Source organism: Podarcis liolepis (genome assembly GCF_965112155.1).
Source record: "Podarcis liolepis genome assembly, chromosome: 7".
NCBI classification, from domain to species: Eukaryota; Metazoa; Chordata; class Lepidosauria; order Squamata; family Lacertidae; genus Podarcis; species Podarcis liolepis.
The window spans coordinates 44,208,844-44,228,619 of NC_139561.1; the positions used below are offsets into that span (position 1 = coordinate 44,208,844).

General features: G+C 41.7%; 1 protein-coding gene across 3 annotated transcripts in view; it reads right to left on the reverse strand.

Moving 5' to 3' along the window:
* BANP (BTG3 associated nuclear protein) overlaps nucleotides 1-19,776 on the reverse strand; it is a 148,174-nt gene that overhangs the window by 89,894 nt on the left and 38,504 nt on the right. For all 3 annotated transcript variants that reach the window (XM_083513706.1, XM_083513705.1, XM_083513707.1), the window contains exon 7: nucleotides 4,406-4,645. In XM_083513706.1, coding sequence (XP_083369832.1) covers nucleotides 4,406-4,645 — 240 coding nt within the window. The remainder of the gene's footprint in view (nucleotides 1-4,405; nucleotides 4,646-19,776) is intronic.

Consider the following 19,776-nt stretch of genomic DNA (forward strand, 5'->3'; position numbering starts at 1 on the left):
CTTTTTTATGCTATCCTGATGTTTTAAACAAGATCAACATTAGAAGGAATAGTTCTATAGTACCTGCAAACCATACACCCTTAGATGAAGTTCATTCTGATTTAACAGGAAGAACGTAGAAGCTTATTTTCCTTGTTCTATTTTGATAGGGTTGCGTAATCTGAGTTTTAGGTTGCAGCAGTCTGTCTGGGCTACTTTAAACACTGATGGGTTCCAGATGAAACACACCCAAGAGCAGATGAATGAAGCCGATAACAGGTTCAATATAGAGGGCCAGGCTGTTACACTCTGTTTGACATTATACAGATTATTATTAATAATAATTTTATAAAGATGCATTTTAAAATTTGCTATTTCTTTCTGCTGTGCTGACAATAGCTGTTCTGTGGTTCTGGTGTCCACTTCTGGAATTTTTCAGCACCTTTGCCAAAGGAGTTTAACTTTTTGTAAATGTCCCCTTGGGAGGATGCCAAGCATGGCTATCATGCTGTCTCTTAGTGCCTCAAGTCATGCTCCCCGTAGCACCCCAACCACTCCTTTAATATACTCTTTCCTTCTCCTTCGTTATATTGCTGAAGAAGCAAAACTGCAACACCATGAGATAACTACTCAGAATTTGGTAAAACTTACAACTGCTGATTTCAGGATCCTCCACAAACTCCCCCCACCCTTTCCCTTTTTGTTTGGAAGACCACTGAAGTATGTATGCCATGTACAACATGAGTGACATTTTATGTCCAGAGGAAGCTGTGTCATTTTGCCATGGCCCATCAATAAAAATATGAACGGTCATCCTCTATATTGCCAAGGAGATCATTTAAAATCTCAGCATTATTTGTTAAGTGACTTCCCCTGTACCAGAAGCAACAGCAATTCCTTATCAACCTCAACTTTTCTAACTAGCATCTGGAATACTTATCTAAGCATTATTTATTTTAATCTAAAACATTTCTATCCCGCCTTTCAGTACAAAAATACGTAACATACACCAAAGGGAAGCGATAAAAAAAAACCAACCAAAAATAATCAGCAGTCAGAAAAGCTGTAAATAGCAATAAAACAAGGAGGAGAACATTAAAGTAGTATATACTAAACTGTCAGGATAATAAAATTATCTTCACCTGATGCTTGAAAGCTAATAAAAAGTCAACACTGGATGAGCATTCCAGGAAAGACCATGCCTCTATTGGGGGTGCTGCCACAAAGGCAGCCCAGCACCTGGAAAAGAGCCGCTGATGCAGGCCTTAGAGGATGGTTAGCTACACTTGGGAGCAGGTGGTCCTTAAGATACTCCAATCCCAAGTTGCATAGGCAATGTATCATTTTCTTTAAACATTGAGGCTGGACTTTTTTAAAGGCACAAATTTGCAGTGGTTCTTGTCAAATATCAAAATATCCAAGCCTATATTTTCAATTACACGTATACTCCTAACTGCTGCCTATCAGATTTCACCCCCATCCCCAAATCCCCTTATTTTAGTAGCATTGATGTAACGAGTTACTAAAACCATACTGTTTGCCTGAATCATACAGACATCAATTAATTGCCCCAAAGTTTCTCTCTGCAACCTCCACTGCCATTACAGCAACAACCAAATGAAAGCATATACCTCAAGAAGATAAATGCTTTGTGGGAAAGCTTATGCAGTATATCAAGAATTTTTAATAAGCATATTTCCCTCAGTTTGGAAAGTGTGGCTTCGGAGTACTATATACTTTTCAAAATATTTTCTATTAAATACAGATTTGGTTGGGGGCTCTTTTCCCAGAACAAGGAAAGGGACAAAAATCTTTCCACTGACAAGCTGAAAGAAGAGACTTGAGTAAAAGGCGACTTTGGCAATCACGCTGTGTGGCTGGCATTTGGTGATGACATTCATTCAGCATCCAAGCTGAAAATAGCATGGTGGGAGTGCCATTCTAGAGAAAGGTGCAAAGTAGGACCAGACTGACCCACATACAACTTGAACATGTCCATTATGGGTCAGGCGGTCCAGAGAGGGACCAGTACAAAAGAGGTTCCCAGGAATGAAGAAGAAGAAGAAGAAGAAGAAGAAGAAGAAGAAGAAGAAGAAGAAGAGTAGTAGTAGTAGTAGTAGTAGTAGTAGTTTGGATTTGATATCCTGCTTTATCACTACCCGAAGGAGTCTCAAAGCGGCTAACATTCTCCTTTCTCTTCCTCCCCCACAACAAACACTCTGTGAGGTGAGTGGGGCTGAGAGACTTCAAAGAAGTGTGACTAGCCCAAGGTCACTCAGCAGCTGCATGTGGAGGAGCAGAGATGCAAACCCTGTTCACCAGATTACGAGTCTACCGCTCTTAACCACTACACCACACTGGATGCTTCGACTTCCATAATATTCAAGTGGTATTTTCAGAGTTGCTGGTGGATCTCCCACTGCCCTTGAAAATGGTATATGAACCAAAAGTTGTAACCAGAAATCTTCCAGCACATGTTGCCAGATCTCTGCTAGAAGCCAACAGTCTTGTCTTATTCCAAGGAAACTCTGGAAACAGCAGAGTACAGAGTCCACATACCAAACCATGGCTTGCGCTGACTGTGATTCAGAACCCAAACCATAGTTTTGAGCTTCTAGATGTACAATAAACCATTGTTTAGAGCTACTTGTCTGCTTTCATTTTCCCTTCTATCAGCACTCAGTACAGTGGTACCTCGAGTTACAAATGCCTCAGGTTACAAATACCTCAGGTTACAAACTCCACTAACCTGGAAGAGTTACCTTGAGTTGAGAACTTTGCCCCAGGATGAGAACAGAAATTGTGTGCCGGTGGCGCAGCGGCAGCAAGAGGCCCCATTAGCGAAAGCACGCCTCTAGTTAAGAACAGTTTCAGGTTAAGAACGGACAACCGGAACGAATTAAGTTCGTAACTAGAGGTACCACTGTAACGGCTGAAATTATAGTTTGTCAATGGAGGCATCACACCAAACATTAGTGGCTAAGGGGCCAACGAATACACACAACAATTACAGGGTGGAAGTGGGAGCTACGTGCTCTTGAAATTCACCCTCTCCTTGCTTAGTATTATCCCTGCTGTGTTGCCTTATCAGGTAACAGACTGTTCCTTGCAGGCCTTAATCTTCCTCCTCCTGTGATTGCTTGGGGGCATTCCAGGCACCCCTGTAAAAACCTGAACCCTACCTTCCAAACCTGACTTTGCATTCTTCCTAACTAGCAGAACTTAACCACCTCCTAAGTATTCATTTCTAGCTGGACAGAAAACACAGACTTCAGCTCTTAAGAGGGTTTTATTGAAGTTGTATGTCAGTTTAAGTTTTTCCTTAAGCAGAGGAATATATAGTTTTACGAGCAGCAGTGAAATTTGCTCTAGTTCTGTGCATTTCAACATGATCAACATTCAATCTTTTGAAATGATGCATGTGGAAAACAGGAATTAAATGAGCTTGTCCTGTTTGGATCTCTGTTTCTGATCAGCTCAAAACAGAGAAGGTATCTGCTTTGACTGCTTTGGCTGCTGTTTCCAATCTGTGGCTATCCTGAATACTTGAGCAACATCTGTGTTTTGAGATGCAGCTATTATTACTACTAGGTTTCATTTTTTCAATCACCTCCTCCATCAGGAATGTGTGCTACACCTGGGTATGTTCTCTAACTGCAAGCTAAAATGAATTCAGAGTGACAGCATGAACCGAAACAGGACTTGAGATGCTGCTACAGGGGAGCCATTGAGTGCATTACAACCCTAATTGGTCCTTGAGGAACTTGCCTTTAAAAGAAGCTAGCAAAACATCTGCCTGGAGGTAAGGGGAAACAAACCAGTTTCCAACATCTGCAAAAATGCAGAGCTGGAATCTGATCATCTGAGGCAGCTGAATCCTTTAAATGTGATGCACTGATTTCAGAATCACAAAGCAAACCCCCTGCATAGCCACCAACTTCTGATGCTTTCCACAGCAGCAGGTGGGAAACTGATAGGTCATGTATGCCCAGACTGATGAAGTCTTTGGTCTAGACGTCAGCCACGCAATTGTTAACCCAGAGCACACATCACCGCAAAACAGAGTTGGTCTCAAACTTCCTCCCAGTCAAGTCCGATACATCTTCCAAACAAATTTCAGTGGGACTGGTGCAGAAATGTCAGAGTGGTTCTGGGAGACAACAGTCATTCTGCACCATCATGACAGGGCTGCTGGCAAAGGTCCTATGTAAGCCTGGACTGTATGATACTTGGAAAGAACCCACTGAGCAATACAATAATTACACACAAATACACCACACACACAAACAGAAGGAAATAGGAAAACATTCTAATCTATATTTGCTACATATCTAACTTCATCTGTCTCTCTGAACTGCCCAAGAACAAATTGTAAAGTATGTACTAATGGCAGGAGTTCCAAATTCCTATGGGAACGTATACTTACAACGGATGCCGTAAATCATGAGAGGATCTAGTTGTTTCTTCCCATGCTTCCCCTGCCCTGAAAGGTTGGAGATGGCCTGGATTTCCCGGTGAAAGAGGTAATCAAGCAGCGTCAGCGCCATCTTCTCAGCAGTGCGGCAGTTGGTGCTAATGTGCAGCATGTCTGCTGGCGTGATGGGGCAACGCACCCGCATCTCAGGGTTGATTTCATCTCCCAGCCACGTCCCACTGGGATAATCCTCTAAAAAATACACATACAGGATATTTTATATCACATTATTAGCCAGACTCTTGGTATTTCCCATTTCCCCCCTAGGATTTTTGGGAAGCTATGATAGCATGTGAACTAATTAATATTTATTATTCTTGTTTCTCGCATTTCTATCCTTCCTTTCCACCAGAAGATGGCTGGGGGTCCAAAAGGATCTTCCCAGGCAAAATGGCCTGGAGCCGGCTGAAGATTTCGGGGCCCCCAGTCAGCAGCTCGGGAGAACCGCAAGCCCCACGTTGCGGCGCCAACTGTTACGGAAAAATCTGGGTGCGGGGTTACTCTGCCACCCAGCTCATCGGACTAAGTCCGTGGGTCCCTGCGGAAGAAAATGAGCTCAGCCGGACGCAGGAGCAAACTGCAGAAGATCCAAGTTTATTGCGCAACAGGTTCAAGGCGAGATTGAACCCAGAGAAAGGGGTGACATGAACTTTTGAAATTTCCCTCCATATCCCAGAATACAGTGCATGAAACGTCACGAATACATTATGGGAAGGTTGGGTTTCACAAGTTACATCATGAATATACTTTACACGTCATGAATACATTATGAAAAGGTGGGATTACATTAATTAGCATTTTCGGATGAGGGAGGGGGGATATGCGGAGCGGGAAATATACATAGATACACATTTATTGAGTACCGGTGGTGGCAAGACAATGGGTCAGAGATATGCATCGTCTGCCACCTAATATTGCCTAGAGGGAAGGTTTGGCAAATTAAGAAGTTCCTGCGTACGTGACCTGCCGCTTCGGGGATTATGGAAGTAGGGATAGCATTATGGAGTCCACGGGGAACTGAGTTGAATGACACTGAGAGCGAAGAAATTGTAGTTACGGTTGATTTTATATCAATTTTTAAAGATTTCAATGATTTCAAACCCATTCTGTACTATAGGGCAAAAGCAGAAACAGAATGGATACATTGTAACAGGAGGTCTGTGATTGGCTAAAGCGGGGCCATAGGAATAAGCGGGGCCTCGGATGTTCCTAGAAGGAAGGGGGAAAGGAGCCCCCCCCCTTCCGTTCCGTATCACCACACAACTGTAGATCCCCAAACTGGGCAACAACAAGAAAAAACGCCCATGTAAAATTATATTTAAAACATTTTTTAAAAAATAGTGTCCTACAACATATATAGGGGCACAGGTTCCCCAGCCCTGTGCTACATGAAAGAACCACAGCAAGCTTACATGCTCCCCCTCCCTCTCCTTGCAGTTGCAAGGAGATTAAAAGTTTCCACTTTCACTTTTAAAAGTATTTTCTGTATTGCCTTAACTCAGGGAACCACTTTTTATTATTTATTATTATTATCACCAGTGAGAATAAGACACACGGGGACAGAAGTAAACTTGGTGAATTCTGCATAACACATTAGAAATTGGAACTCTTTGCAGAGTGACATTTTATAAACGTTCTTCAACCAGTTCAATGATTTACAACATGTCTACAATACACTAACATCCCAACTACTGAAAACCACTTTAGAGATAAACAGAAGTCGCTCACTGCTCAGAGCTGTCTACAAAAAACTGATGGAATCTTAGTCAGCAAACGTAGAGATATGAGTCACAACAGTTGTGGGAACAGGACTGTTGACTCAGCAGGAGCTGGGAACAACTTGGAAAATGCAGCAGATGAGCAGCAGCAAGTGGCAATTTACTTGATTAATTACTAGCAGGGTTTATTAAAGGAAGTCACTCAACTGGAACCAAAGCTCCCAAATGGAAATGGATTTGCATTTTCTTTCAGACTTACTGAATGGGAGCCGGCATTATTTCCTAAACACGTCATTGACCAAATCGGCAGACCCCAGCAATGAAAATGAATCACCATAGTTCATCTCCCAAGTGCATCTGAAAGCTGAGGTCATCAAAAGGAGCAGAAAGCGTATTTTATTATGTCGGCAAATAATACTTATAAGTAGCAGGGACAGAGGAAGAGGACGGCTTATTCTCAAGCTACAGGCACAGCAACTTGGCTTTTATTTCAAGACCATTTCTGCCTTATTTTTCATACAGTCCTGATATTTAATATATAATAAGTAACTCAGCTGAAGAAATATGCTCACTTCGTTTGTCACGATTTCGCAAAAGGAGCAGTATACATGGGAAATCTGGTCTTTTTACTTCAACTTTATATTGTCAAGACCAAGATGCAGAATGAAGGCCCATGGCAGAGCCAAACTCCTAGGACCATTTTCTCTCCCTGTCCTACAGCTTCTGCTATTATCACTTTCTTCTTTTTCCTGCCACCTCCATACCACACACTGTCCAATGCCTACTTAATATATTTGACTGTAGCTGACTGCAATAAATTGATGATGAGAAAAGGTTGCTCAAAATGCTCAAGAGACTGGAGGTTCTCCTTGCAATGAATGGCTGAAGTATTTAGGGGTCTTTCCCCCTAAAGTTTGTACAGGGGGTGGGGGGAGATGATTAAGAGACATGGTCATGTTTTTTGCAAAGTAATGCATGATGTGAGGAAAGAGGATCAAAGTACTTTTCTCCATCTTTAAAAATATAGTTCTAACATTTAGAGTCACCCAATTAAATTGACTGGCAGTAGTAAATTCAGGACAGAGGAAAGTATTTCTTCAAGCTACAGAACTACCATATTTTTCGTCCCATAGGACGCACCTAGTTTTTTGGGGGGGAAATAAAGGAAAACATTTTTCCTTTATTTCCCCCCCAAAACCAGGTCGGGGAAACCAAACCAGGTCGAGGAACAGCGGGATGGTGGCGCTGCGCCTCCCTGCTGTCCCCCGAGCTTGTGGGGCTGGCCAATGTCTGCCCGAAGCGCGGGGCGCTCTGCTTCAGCGCGCCCCGCGCTCCGCGCAGCAGGCTGCTATCCGCAGCCTAGGGAGCCCTGCAGGAACTCCCGCAAGGCTCCCCAGGCTGCGGATGTCTGCCCGGCGCGAGGGGCGCTCTGCTTCAGGGCGCCCGCGCGCCAGACAGCAGGCTGCTATCCGCAGCCTAGGGAGCCCTGCGGGAACTCCGACCCCTCTCGCTCTCCAAGCTTCAGCGAAAGCCTGTATTCGCCCCATAGGATGCACACAGATTTCCCCTTCATTTTTGGAGGAGGAAAAGTGGGTCCTATAGGGCGAAAAATACGGTATATTATGAGATTCACTGCCAACAGAATATGGTGGGCTGCCAATGGCTTTAAATGGGGTTCAGATAAATTTAAGGAAGCGGAGAGGTCTATCTATAAGTAACAGACCTGACAGCTAAAATGGAACCTCCCCCACCCCAGCTTACAGGTAGTTTCCCTCTAAATACCAGCTGCTGGCGGTAGCGGGAGGCAAACAGGAGCGGGGAGAAAAACAGCCTTCATCTGGCTGGACATAGGCAGACCACCCCATAAACACCAAGTCACAAATTCCTGTTTTTCATGCCGATCCAATTTGAAAGCTCTATGCCATGCAGAGTTCAGATAGAGGAGCCTTTTCCAGGCTGAATGCACATGCATGACCCCTAAAAAGCACGATCTTTATTTCCTGCCATTGGCTCAAGTTAAATGGCCTGCATTCTGTTAGATAGCATGCCAGGAAGAAAGCAATAAATGTCTAGCCCAAGAGGCAGGCCTGATGCTCAGGATCATTTGTCTAACACCTCATCAAAGGCATAATGATGTAACTATCAGTAGATCCAAGTTTAACACAGGTGAACTGTGATAACATGAAATGCTAAACAGCTTTTGAAGTCTTCCACTAGATTTTTTTTTGCAGGAATTGTTTTTTGTTATGTTTTTTTCAAAGAAAAAAAGCATCCCTCCCCCCAATACCTTTGGAAGCCAATGTTTGGAGTATGTTGGACAGGGATGCTGGGTTCAAATCTCTTAATCTCATCTCTCCATCTAGATAACTAGAATATTAACAATCAATCTTGAAGGGTTGTTGTGGAGAATTTAAAAAAATTCAGCCAGCCACTGATTTCAGTGGAAGAAAGTTACATCTGCTAATGTTCTTCAAACCATTATAAAAACCATTACCAACCACTGGTGTTTCAGGCTAGGAGAGTGCTATTTACACTACTGGTTCTTTGCTTCCCCCTCCCCCCAGTCCAAGCCAGAAATGACCAGCACTGAAACTGCTAGCTCAGTCAAGAAATCCCCAGACCACTTGGACTGGTCACAGAGATGGAGGTGGCTTCCACTGGCTTCTTTTGCCTACCTTCTCCCTAGAGGAAAGCATAATAGTTAGACCAGTTTAAATCCTGTGTGCATTTGCAGTGTAGTTATAACTGCAATAATATACTATTACTGCCACTACTTCTTTGCTACTTTATCCTGAAACTTTCAATAGCCTCTCTTTGGCTCAGTTAAAACAAGATTGGCTTGAACATGTCACACTCTTTAATTTTCCCACGTCAAGAGAGCTGCATTTGAAATGAAGTCTTTTCTGACAGCAGACAGGGCTTCAGTGCTGGGAAATGCGTAGAGTTAAAATAATGCAGCCTGACATAAAAGTGGTTTTCTTTTTTCCAGCCCTCAGTTACTTCTATGAGAACTTGCTGCTCAAATTATAGGAGAGGAGGGAAGACCTCTTCCCTTTTTGTAAAAGGAACACATTGCTTGATCTCCTTGGCTTAAAGTACACAAGCTCCCAGAATGTACAAAAGACACAGACCCCCACGCGTGCACACAGGTTCCACTCAATCTCAATCCTGGGTCAGATGTTTTATTTCTGACCCTGCACAAAGAGGAAAATCATTTGCTTCACAAAACCGATCCTTCCAAGAGGCATTAAGTTTACTGTGCTCTCACTCACAAGTCAGGTGGCTACCTGCTGTGACGCATGTCTGCAAAGGTGGGAGGAATGAGGGTAGTCAAAGAAAATTTGTTGCTGTGGAAGCAAACCACCAGGGATAACCTAAATTCTGGATAGATGCAAGACTTGCATCACCAAAAAACAGCCTTTTTAGAAGGCTTTTCCTACATCTGCATGTGCACATTTTCTCCTCTCCTAAGGAGATTGTTGACCTGGCCTTGCTACTCGCTTTAATCCACCAGGAAACATTCCCTTAACTTGTCTGACATATGAACATCACCAAGATCTAGAAGGAAAATTCCCGAGATGTTTTCTCACTTTGAGGTGCCATCAATCAACTCTTTAAAACAAAGGGAAAGCCAACTAAACACTTGCCCATGTAAATATTTAGATAATTAACTGGTTCCATTTGTCAAAACAGTTTTTATTTATTTGATGAACCAAAGCTGGGTGCAAGTCTGGCAGTCAAGCTGGTAGTTGCACCAGAAAGGCAGAACACAGAAATAATCTTAAACAAAACACTAAAAATATAACACCACACAATTAAATAATCTCTTGGCAAAATTGTAGATCCTTTTTTAAATGTAACATAAACTGCTATCAGCCATTCTTTTTTCCAATGAGAAAGTTGAAAACATTGAATATTGTTTGAGAGAACCGATCATTAAGGATGTCTATCCTGCCAACCTAGCAGTTTGAAAGCACGTGCAAGTAGATAAATAGGTACCGCTCCGGCGGGAAGGTAAACGGCATTTCCATGCGCTGCTCTGGTTCGCCAGAAGCGGCTTAGTCATGCTGGCCACATAACCCGGAAGCTGTACGCCGGCTCCCTCGGCCAATAAAGCGAGATGAGCACTGCAACCCCAGAGTCGTTCGTGACTGGACCTAATGGTCAGGGGTCCCTTTACCTTTACCTTTTAACCTTAGACCAGCAAAACCTGAACTGAAAGAGTTAATGGGTATTTTCAGCGAAGATTGCCAGTCTAGAATTCCCAAGTCTATAACATAACTCTTCAGATAGAAAGGCATGTAGGTGGGAAGGACAGAGTTAAAAGGTATGAAGGGTAGATTTTGAGGCTAGCAGGTTAGCCAAATAAAAGCATGAGTTGGTTTATTTTATTTAACTTATTTTTACCCTGCCTTTTCTACCCTCAAGGATATTAAGTTTAGAACAGCCACTACTAAGCCCCTCACTTTTTCTAGCTTAACCTGCACATTGATAATCATCCTTTGCACATACTGCTACTCCAGGTGTTATTAAAAATAAACAAACAGAAAGGAATCCCTCTTTAAAACCATTACCAATTTGTATGTTCCTCTTGATCTGAAAACAAACATAATGCATTTAAAAACAAAAAGGGAATATTAAGAGAACAGTTTGGCCGGAAGAATTCAGTTTCTTTGGTTTTATTTGGCTTTTGTATGTCACTGAGGAGTTAAAACAAACGCTGTTCTTATTGCATTCCACAAACCAATGTCAACTAGGATTTAGCTTGAACTTCACTTCTGAGACACAAGAATTTGGGATGGAGTCGAAGGGGGAGGGGAGCAAGAGACAGCCAAAATGCCAATATTTAAGAAATCAGGAGAGGATGCTTTTTTCTGATGTAGCAGAAGTCACAATACTACAGGAATACAAAGCACTCATGATTTTGAATTTGTATGAACAGATCACACACAAAGCCTGCCTTTGTCACACAGGATTATTTCAGGTTGACACCGATCATGAAATTTGTGCCAAACCTTTTACACATGCGCAAAATCAAAAATGCTTTACAAAGTACTTTACCCCCCCAAAAACCCCCAGCTTATTTTGTTCTCAGAAGCTCATTCCCAGTATGTTTCACTCTGAAAACCTTTTAAAGCACATAGAACTAAAAGTTAAACTCCCTATGGTTTTTCCTGAGCTGCTAAACTACATAAATAGTGCTGATTTTCAAAAATAAAACAGCACCTTCACTTTATTCATGCACACACATTTTTAGTGCAGTGCCTCATGAGCAAACATTTTTAGTTCAATATCATCTTTCTTTGAAATGTAATAGTCCTTTCAGCTTCTTCTTCTTTTAAATCTGTTTAGACTTTTTAAAAACTCCTTTTAATCAAGCATAATAGAACTAACAGATATGTTTTTCTTTGGGACACTCGTGTGGTATAAACAGGATAGGTCGTGCTGATTTTTATCCCTTATATACAAGGGAACAAGAAGTCCATTTATTGTCATTGAACTAGATTCTGAAAAAAGGCATGATGGACTCTAACCTTTTTAGGAGCATCAAATTCAGCACTACTGTTTCATGAAATTTTACACTGCAGCCAAAACACTTCAGGGGATATGGCAAAAATATGTAGATGTATCTAAATACATATCTAAATACACACAGAGAGGTAAGACCAACAGATACTGGATCCTCATTCATCAAGGAAGGGGGAGGTATCAAAATTATTTCCACAAAACAAAGAAAGCTGGTACTGACAAAGAAACACAACCCAATAGCAATCCAGATGCAGTGCTTCTTTTAGTTTTCTTCATTTAACTTCTTTATGTTTCTGATTTCCTAATTTGTATTAACAGCCAGACATTGCAGTATGTTTAAGGGGGCAGAGCGGCAGACCATGGGCACAGCCAGTAGTTTTGTTAGGGGGGGGGCAGAACCTCAGTTTGCTATGTATTTTTATAGATTTTTCTTGATTGGAGTGGCAGCTGCCCCTCCCTGCCCCCCCCCACTACACCTATGGGGCAGACATTTGCTCACATACATTCTGGGCCTGTAAATGCTACAGCAGCACAGGCTCCCTCTGTCTCTGAAATCAACATCCCAGATTGTTTGGGTGTGTTGACCCTCCCATAAGCAGCAGTCACTCCTCACTACTTATGCATTAGGAATGATGGAACTGATAATGCATCTCACATAGGAAAGCACAACTCTCTTTGTCTATCAAACTACAAGTCCTACTTTAACTGCACACATTCTGTTCTATAAAACAATCTTAACCAACATGTTGTTTCCTGTGCTATAACTGCTTTGCTGATTGGCTTGTGCTGGAACTCAGGTACACCTCATGTTTCTACCAAGGTTCAGACACTTGCGCTAGCACTGGCAAGAAGAGTCAGTGCAGTTCCTCAGTGTGCAGATTATCCTCTTTGCCTGCATACTGCCCTTCATAAAGTTTTAAATCAAGACCTGCAAATAAAAGGCAGAAAGCATGCTAAATACTCGCCAAAATGTTAACAATAAGTAGCTGAAATATCTTGGGATAGACAAGAAGTCAACTGTACACATATCCCAACATCCTAAACATTTTATCAAACAGGTTGATAGAACTCATTTTAAGAGTCAACACTGAAGAGTAAGCAGGAGAAAAATGTTACAATGCTTATTAAGGTAATAAAAAAGTTTAAGCAATATGACATCCAGCAGCATACGGCTACGGTCTATTTCCCCAGGATTCATATCCAAAGGCTTGAACTGGCCATTAACAAATCCCTACTATTCATCAGCTGCTGCCTTGTAACCAGAACCCCAAGGCTGTTGGTTGCCAAACCCCCAACACAACAAAGTTCCAGACAGGAGGGCTTTGTAGCAACAAGTATCTCTGGTGCTAGGCAAACCATTGGGCTGTGACAAATATGGGGGTTCGACAGTTGCCTTCTTAATTGGAGATAGACTCTAACACGTGCTACAAACTTGGGAGGGCAGATGAATCAAGGCACTAGCATGGAACAGAAAGGTCAGACCTGTGGCTAGGTCCGAAGAAACTGATGCAGGTGAGATGCTGCCAGACGTAAGACCATGGAGACTCCTCAACAAAAAGTGCTGCCTATTCATTATGGGCTTGCAGGTCAGCCAAGTGTTGCCATTTTGAGTACAGTCTATGAACCTTTTCCAACAGTTTTCTCCCACTGATGTCATCCATATAACTTGAAGCCGGGATGATATAAACACTACCTAGTCAGCCCAGTTTGTATGCTGAGAGCACTGAAACAGGGGACTCTTCCTCAGACTGGAAGCTCACCAAAATACCTGTGACAGGGGAAAACAGGTGCTTTAAGAGCAGAAAGGCAATTCGGAGAGAACCCCTCCACCAAAAGAATTCCTCGATGGAGAATCTAAACAAGCGAGATATTCCCAAGCTTTCCCCTGACACAGTGACCTAAATAATTTTCATTGCAGTAAAATCCAGCTCTCTTCTCATGATGCGTCTTTCCCCTGTAAGGTGTTGACAGGTACACCGGGAAATGGAAAAACTTATCAGGAGGATAATGGCATGAAAACAAACTGCAGGAAAGTAGCTCTAGCCCTGGGTGTGGCTCCAAGCACTTGACACTCTCACTCTCTCTCTGAAGGCCATTAGTAAGAAAACCTTGAAAACATATTTCTGTTGGATTGCCTCATCTAATCTGTGTACTTTATGCATAATTATCTTGATTGGTACTGTCGTCAATGTATACATGCTTAAAAACATAACAACAGCCCTGCCTCCTTCTTCCTAGTGGGTGCCTCAGGGAATCAAGGCATGAAGGCCTTGTTCTCCTTGGTTTTATGTTCCTAGTAACTGGTATTCAGTGGCAAATTAATCTGAAGGTTCAAGATGAAAGGTTCAAGATGGTTTTATGTTCCTAGTAACTGGTATTCAGTGGCAAATTAATCTGAAGGTTCAAGATGAAAGACAGCCTAGCTGTAAACAAATCTGGGACTGTTAGTTTCATTTAACACATATCCTGTCAGATATAAGAGCAACTCCATATCTGAACAAAACTAAGGGTTGCCCATCTCAGCCGCTTGTTCAACTTTAAATTCCTGGCCCCAGCAAAACTACTACTATTTGTGAAAGAATTAACTTCGAAGTCTCATTCTTCAGTTAACTTGCCCAAATGCTCATCCCAAACGCAGCACATACAGGCCTTTCCGTGATTTCCAACCAAGCACTGGTTCCAAGTTCTACTGTAACACTGGCTGCTCGTCTGTTCAATGTATTATCTTTGGCCAAGACAAATGGATTGCTGGTGACTTAATTGTTTTTTTCCTTACATTGTAGAGAAGATTTATGAAACTGACAAACTCTTCAAAAATGATCAAGAAAACAAATCCAAGGAAAATGATCTCAACCTTAGGAAACTGGGAACGCAAATTATTTTGGCAAAACAATATCACCCAAAGGGTTCTAAACATATGGAATGAGTTACCACCAAAGGTCCACTGGAAGAAGCACCATGGCACTCTTGGGACCATGGAATTCATTTGCAGTAAACATCGTGAGGACATGTGGGGATAAGAAGGTCCAAAAAAACCACAAGTGCGCCCAGGGATCCACTCACAAGATTCACTTCCTATGTTCCCCTGATGCCTATAAAAGTTTCACCTGACAGAAAATGAAATAGAACACAGCTGGGGATGGGGGGGGGGAGATTGAATTCAATGCAAATGCAAACATGAGGCAAGTAAAACCGATTTCAGTTTTATAAAGAAATAGAGTTTTCCCCAAACAAACCATTTTACTAACTCACTAACTATAAGGAGATTCACCTGAAGATAAAGTGTTATGCTTCCAACCAACAATTGCATCCAAGGAAAACGAAGTGTGAGGTAAGTAATTCTCAGATAACAAAGTTTTCAACTGTTGTTCAGTTGCAACAGGCTTCTGTTTGGCAGTGCTTTTTACCTCTATCAAAAACACAAGGAAGTTTCCTGCCGGCTGGAGTTTCAACCATAAACTATTCATTTAGACCAGAGTAGTGATAATGAAGACTTTTGGAATTATTGTCTTGTAGCCCAGTCACTCTGTAGTGGGCACTCTGGGAAAAGAATTCAAGATTAGCAGTTAACAGGAAGAAATTCCAATGCAATCCCTTGAGAGGCCAGAGAGGGTCTCTCCATCAGGACAAACATAATATATCCATCCCAACATGTGCACACAACAGCAGAAAAGGTCAGGGACCAGCTCCCCACCTTCTCCTTCACAAAGTCTTCCACCAATCCACCTTCATTCTCTATCCTTCCCATTATCTATCAATGCAGGAGTGCCAGTGTTCAGAGCTTAAATAGAATAGAAACTTGAGGGAATTTGTTTTTTTAAGGAGTGCAAAATACTGGTATAGCTCTGCTCAGAAGAGCAGCCTGTAACTATCAATTTCAGGAATGTACTAGTCTCCCATTCACTGCACTGCTGCTCCAGGGTACTCAATATAGCAGCTGTAAAATGAACACAAATCACACAAGAATCACCAAATCTTTCCCCATTTCCTAGCAAACTGAAGTCTCAAATCATGTTTGTGTGAACAATATTGGGTAGTTTTGTTCAGTTTATTGAGTTGATTCCTTATTTCTACTATTGTCTGCTATTACTATGCTATTGTCTTCCCAGTTCCGGAGATCTCAGTCTCATTCTTTGCTGTATTAGCATTAAAATGTAAAAGCCACCATTACTGAGAAGGGAGATTTTCTCTCTTTGCAACTGAGGAATTATTTCAAATATATTAAAATTCTCCACAGATGGGCTGCTAAATTGCACAACTCTGCTTTCAAGAACGCATACTTATATAATGGTTAGGTTTGTCATCTGCATGTCTGGAATCAATCAGAAAGTCCAACTGCAGTGTTTAATTAGCTGAACAATGGTCACCAAGTCTGTTTCTACAAACACTAATAACTTTCCCTATTTGGCTAATATTTTTCATTTGTTTCAATTGTTTTAAAAAATATTAGATCAATCAGCATTTGCTTATTTTTATAAATGAAACTACATCTTAAAACTGTGATGCTCATCACAATCTGATTTCTTCATCACGCAACAAACTCTCTAAAGTATAAAAGAAGTTATCTGCAGTCGCTCAACACAGACCATATTCCGAAGGCTACTAGGAATGCTTATGAGCAGACTGGCCAGAGCACCTGCTGTTTGAATATCCCAGCTTGCAGGCAGCTAGACATTTAATATAATTGGATAAGACTGAGAGCTATTTGCCTATTGGGGCTGCGCCGGTATCTCAAAGGCCATATAACCCTGTCCAGCAGCTCAATCTCAAAAGCTAAATAACCCCCAGCCAGGATGGATTACAGTAGACCATACTCCAATTCCAGCTCCCAAACTAGGCTGCCATGAAGTTGCAAGACCACTGCCATGGCTGTCCCCACCATCACCATGCAAAATGGTACAACAGGAAGTGGATCTGACCTGTTGCCAATCTCCAACATACAATATATCAGGGTTGCAACCAATGTTAGTTCTACTTAGAGTAGACTCCATGAAATTAATGGACTAACCTTGGCTCATTAATTTCAATAGATCTACTCTGAGTAGACCTTAGTACAGCCAACAGGTCTTGAGGTCACACGGATGAACTAGCTTCCAAAGCCAACATTACACATCCCCTTAATTCTACCACCCCTCTTTTCAAATGTCTGCAATCACAATCACAAAATCCATATTGGTTTTTAAAAACGTAATATTCATTGTGGCCAACAGGAAGAAAAATATCCCCATGCTCTGTCTTGAACTTTAATTTCTCTAGAGTAAAGAAAAATGTTCTCTGGCTGAAAAGAGGCAAAACAAAAATGGGTTTGTTTGAATGTTTATTCTGTTTTCATCCACCAAAACGTTTGAGAAGCTCAGCCTCTGTCCACATAGATATATGCTGGAATGGCAAAATGCTTTGTTTAAATATTTGACAGGTTATGCTATAACTTGCAAGAATTATTTTTAAAAAGCAAATATTTATATAAACTAAGAATGTCTATATAATCAAAGAATGAGCAGTTTCCAAAAGACAACCAAAGCAGATGGGAGCCTACCATGCACATGGAAATAGTTGAATGATTTGTCAAGTTTCTACAAACTGTTCTTCAGAGCAGAAGGGATAGCTTTGAAAAAATACTTAATGGTTAATTTGGAAAATATTCTAACCATTACATTGCCACTTACTTAAAAACACTTCAGGGGAGAAGATGTGAATATTACACTGGTGGCTTTCTGCCACGGAAATGCAAGCACAGGTACAAGTTTCCAGCTTGGCCCCAACACATCCAAGGGGTGACGGGTTCAGAGTGGCTTCTTAAATTATTGTTCATATAGAACAATCAGGGTGCATGGTGGTTTACAGAGAAATGACAAGAAGTCAGGCCTCTGTCCTGAAGAGGTTACAATCTAAAATTCAACATTCTCCATGATCCCTTTTATGCACCAAGCACAAATGGAGGCTTGTAAATTTGGGAATTCACCAAATCTTCAGTTACAGCTAGAAGAAATGCACAGAATTTTAAGTTGTCCAGACATTTTGCCAAGAGGGATAAAAAGTGGGGGTCTTTTTATTTGTTTCTTAGGCTGCAATTTTGTAGACACTTACCTGGGAGTGAACCCCAGTGAATTTAGTAGAATTCACTTCTCAAGAGACATATATATCATTTTCTCTTTGTGTGTATTAATATTAAAATTAGAAAACACGGAGCCCTCATTGGAAAATCTTCTTGAGGTAAGTGATAAATGTATTAAATACATAAAATAAGAATAAATTTAAAAGTGAAGGTTACAGTAGAAACATATAAACCAATGGTTTTCAACCAGTGTGCCGTGTCACCCTGGGGTGGCTCGAAAGATGGTCAAGGGTGCCGCGGGCAACACTGGCTTCCATCCCTCTTCCCTTCCCTTCCTCTTGTTGGGCCATTAAGGCTGCGGGCATCTTCTTCCCAGGCCCCTGTGTGGCGGCATGACGAGGCACCTCTTTTTGAGGTGGGGGGACTGCTAAGGAGAGGGGAGAGGAGGCTGAGGGAACACTCCACAAGGGAGGGTGTTCAAAAAGGGGTGAGGAGCTTGCCGCCTTTGCAGGCAAGGGGTGACATAACTGGCCTTTTGAGGCTCGTTGTATGTTTCTTCACAGGGGTGCCACAGAAAGAGTGTAGCTGGTCAAGGAAACAGTGGACTCAAAAAGGTTGAAAACCTCTGATATAAACTATTTTAAGGTACTAAGCTGTATCATGCCTATAAAAATCATTAAAAAATAGGTTGATTGGGTTGGTTTACAAACACTTTTAAAGTGACATCATTTTCCAGGTTTCAAAGTGGTGAAGAAAATGACCCCTTATCTGTAAAATACCACTAACACATGTGCAACTCACACTCGCACACAGATATACAGAGAATGTTTTCAAGTTCACTTGACATAGAGCTCCCCCTGCAGTATAAAATAATGCTATAGAACTGTTGGTTTTAAAAGCACTGCTTTGTACTGATTAGTAAGAAGAAGAAAAATTCTCATCTGCTTCTAGCACCCCAGTTAAGTGTTACTCTGCTTTTTAAAAGGTAGTTGTTGACTGATATAGACCACAAAAAATAAACAGGGCATTTGATGAGTTCAGTATAAGCAATCCAAGGCTAGTAAATGACTTTACCTGTTTCATCTTCTTAAAACCAATCTGAAACCTTGTTTCAGAAATCAACTGAAATGCACATGATTCCTTTGACGTGACAGATTGTGCTCCGTACTCTGTGTCCCTACATGTTTATTTGGACCACATCTTCCTATTCATTAACAAAGAAATGAACATTTTGTGACCAAATCAGAACTTTCTTCAGCCATTTTAACCTTAACTCTTCCTTGCATATCCTGGTGCATTTTGCAAATAGCTATCCCAAATTTAAAAGCAACTTATGATGCAGCACTGGAGGCCACGTGGGGGGGTGGGAGAGAGAGAGAGAGCGTGCTAGTCATACCTTTCCCTTTATCTCCAATGCTGAGGCAGAAGTGGTGTGGCTTTTATAGCCTAAAACCATACTACCAACACACAAGAAGGAGATATCAGCAGGTTTGGGGAAATCCAGAAGTTTGCATAGGTATACAAAAATATCTGGGGAGGGGGACCTAGACGAGAGAGACCCCTAATACAATGAGGACTGAGCATGTTCCATGGGACCAGAAAGCTGTCTGACTGCTGGCAAAGGGAAATCAGGAAACCAGGCAGGAGGGAGAATGAAATCTTGTATACTGAATGAGGAAACTGAATAGGCCCGACCTACACTTCTCTGCAACCATTTGTTCAGTTTGGTCAGGGTCAGTCCCAGTTTTCCTTCTGAATGATGGGTCTGTTGTAGTGTTTCTCTCACATTTCTGTCATGATAGACACGGTAAACTACATGGCACATTATGTGTGTTAAGCTATGCCCAGTAATTTGACATGCAGTGAATTTATCTTCTGAGCCTTCTCTACAGCTGAGCAAAGTCACCTCTAGACTTTTAAGGCAAGAGACACAAGGGTGGGGCCTGGAGGGCAATTCCTATAACTAATCTTTGTTCTCAAAGCGTTCATAAATCTTGGTGCGAGCTTTACTGGATGGATGT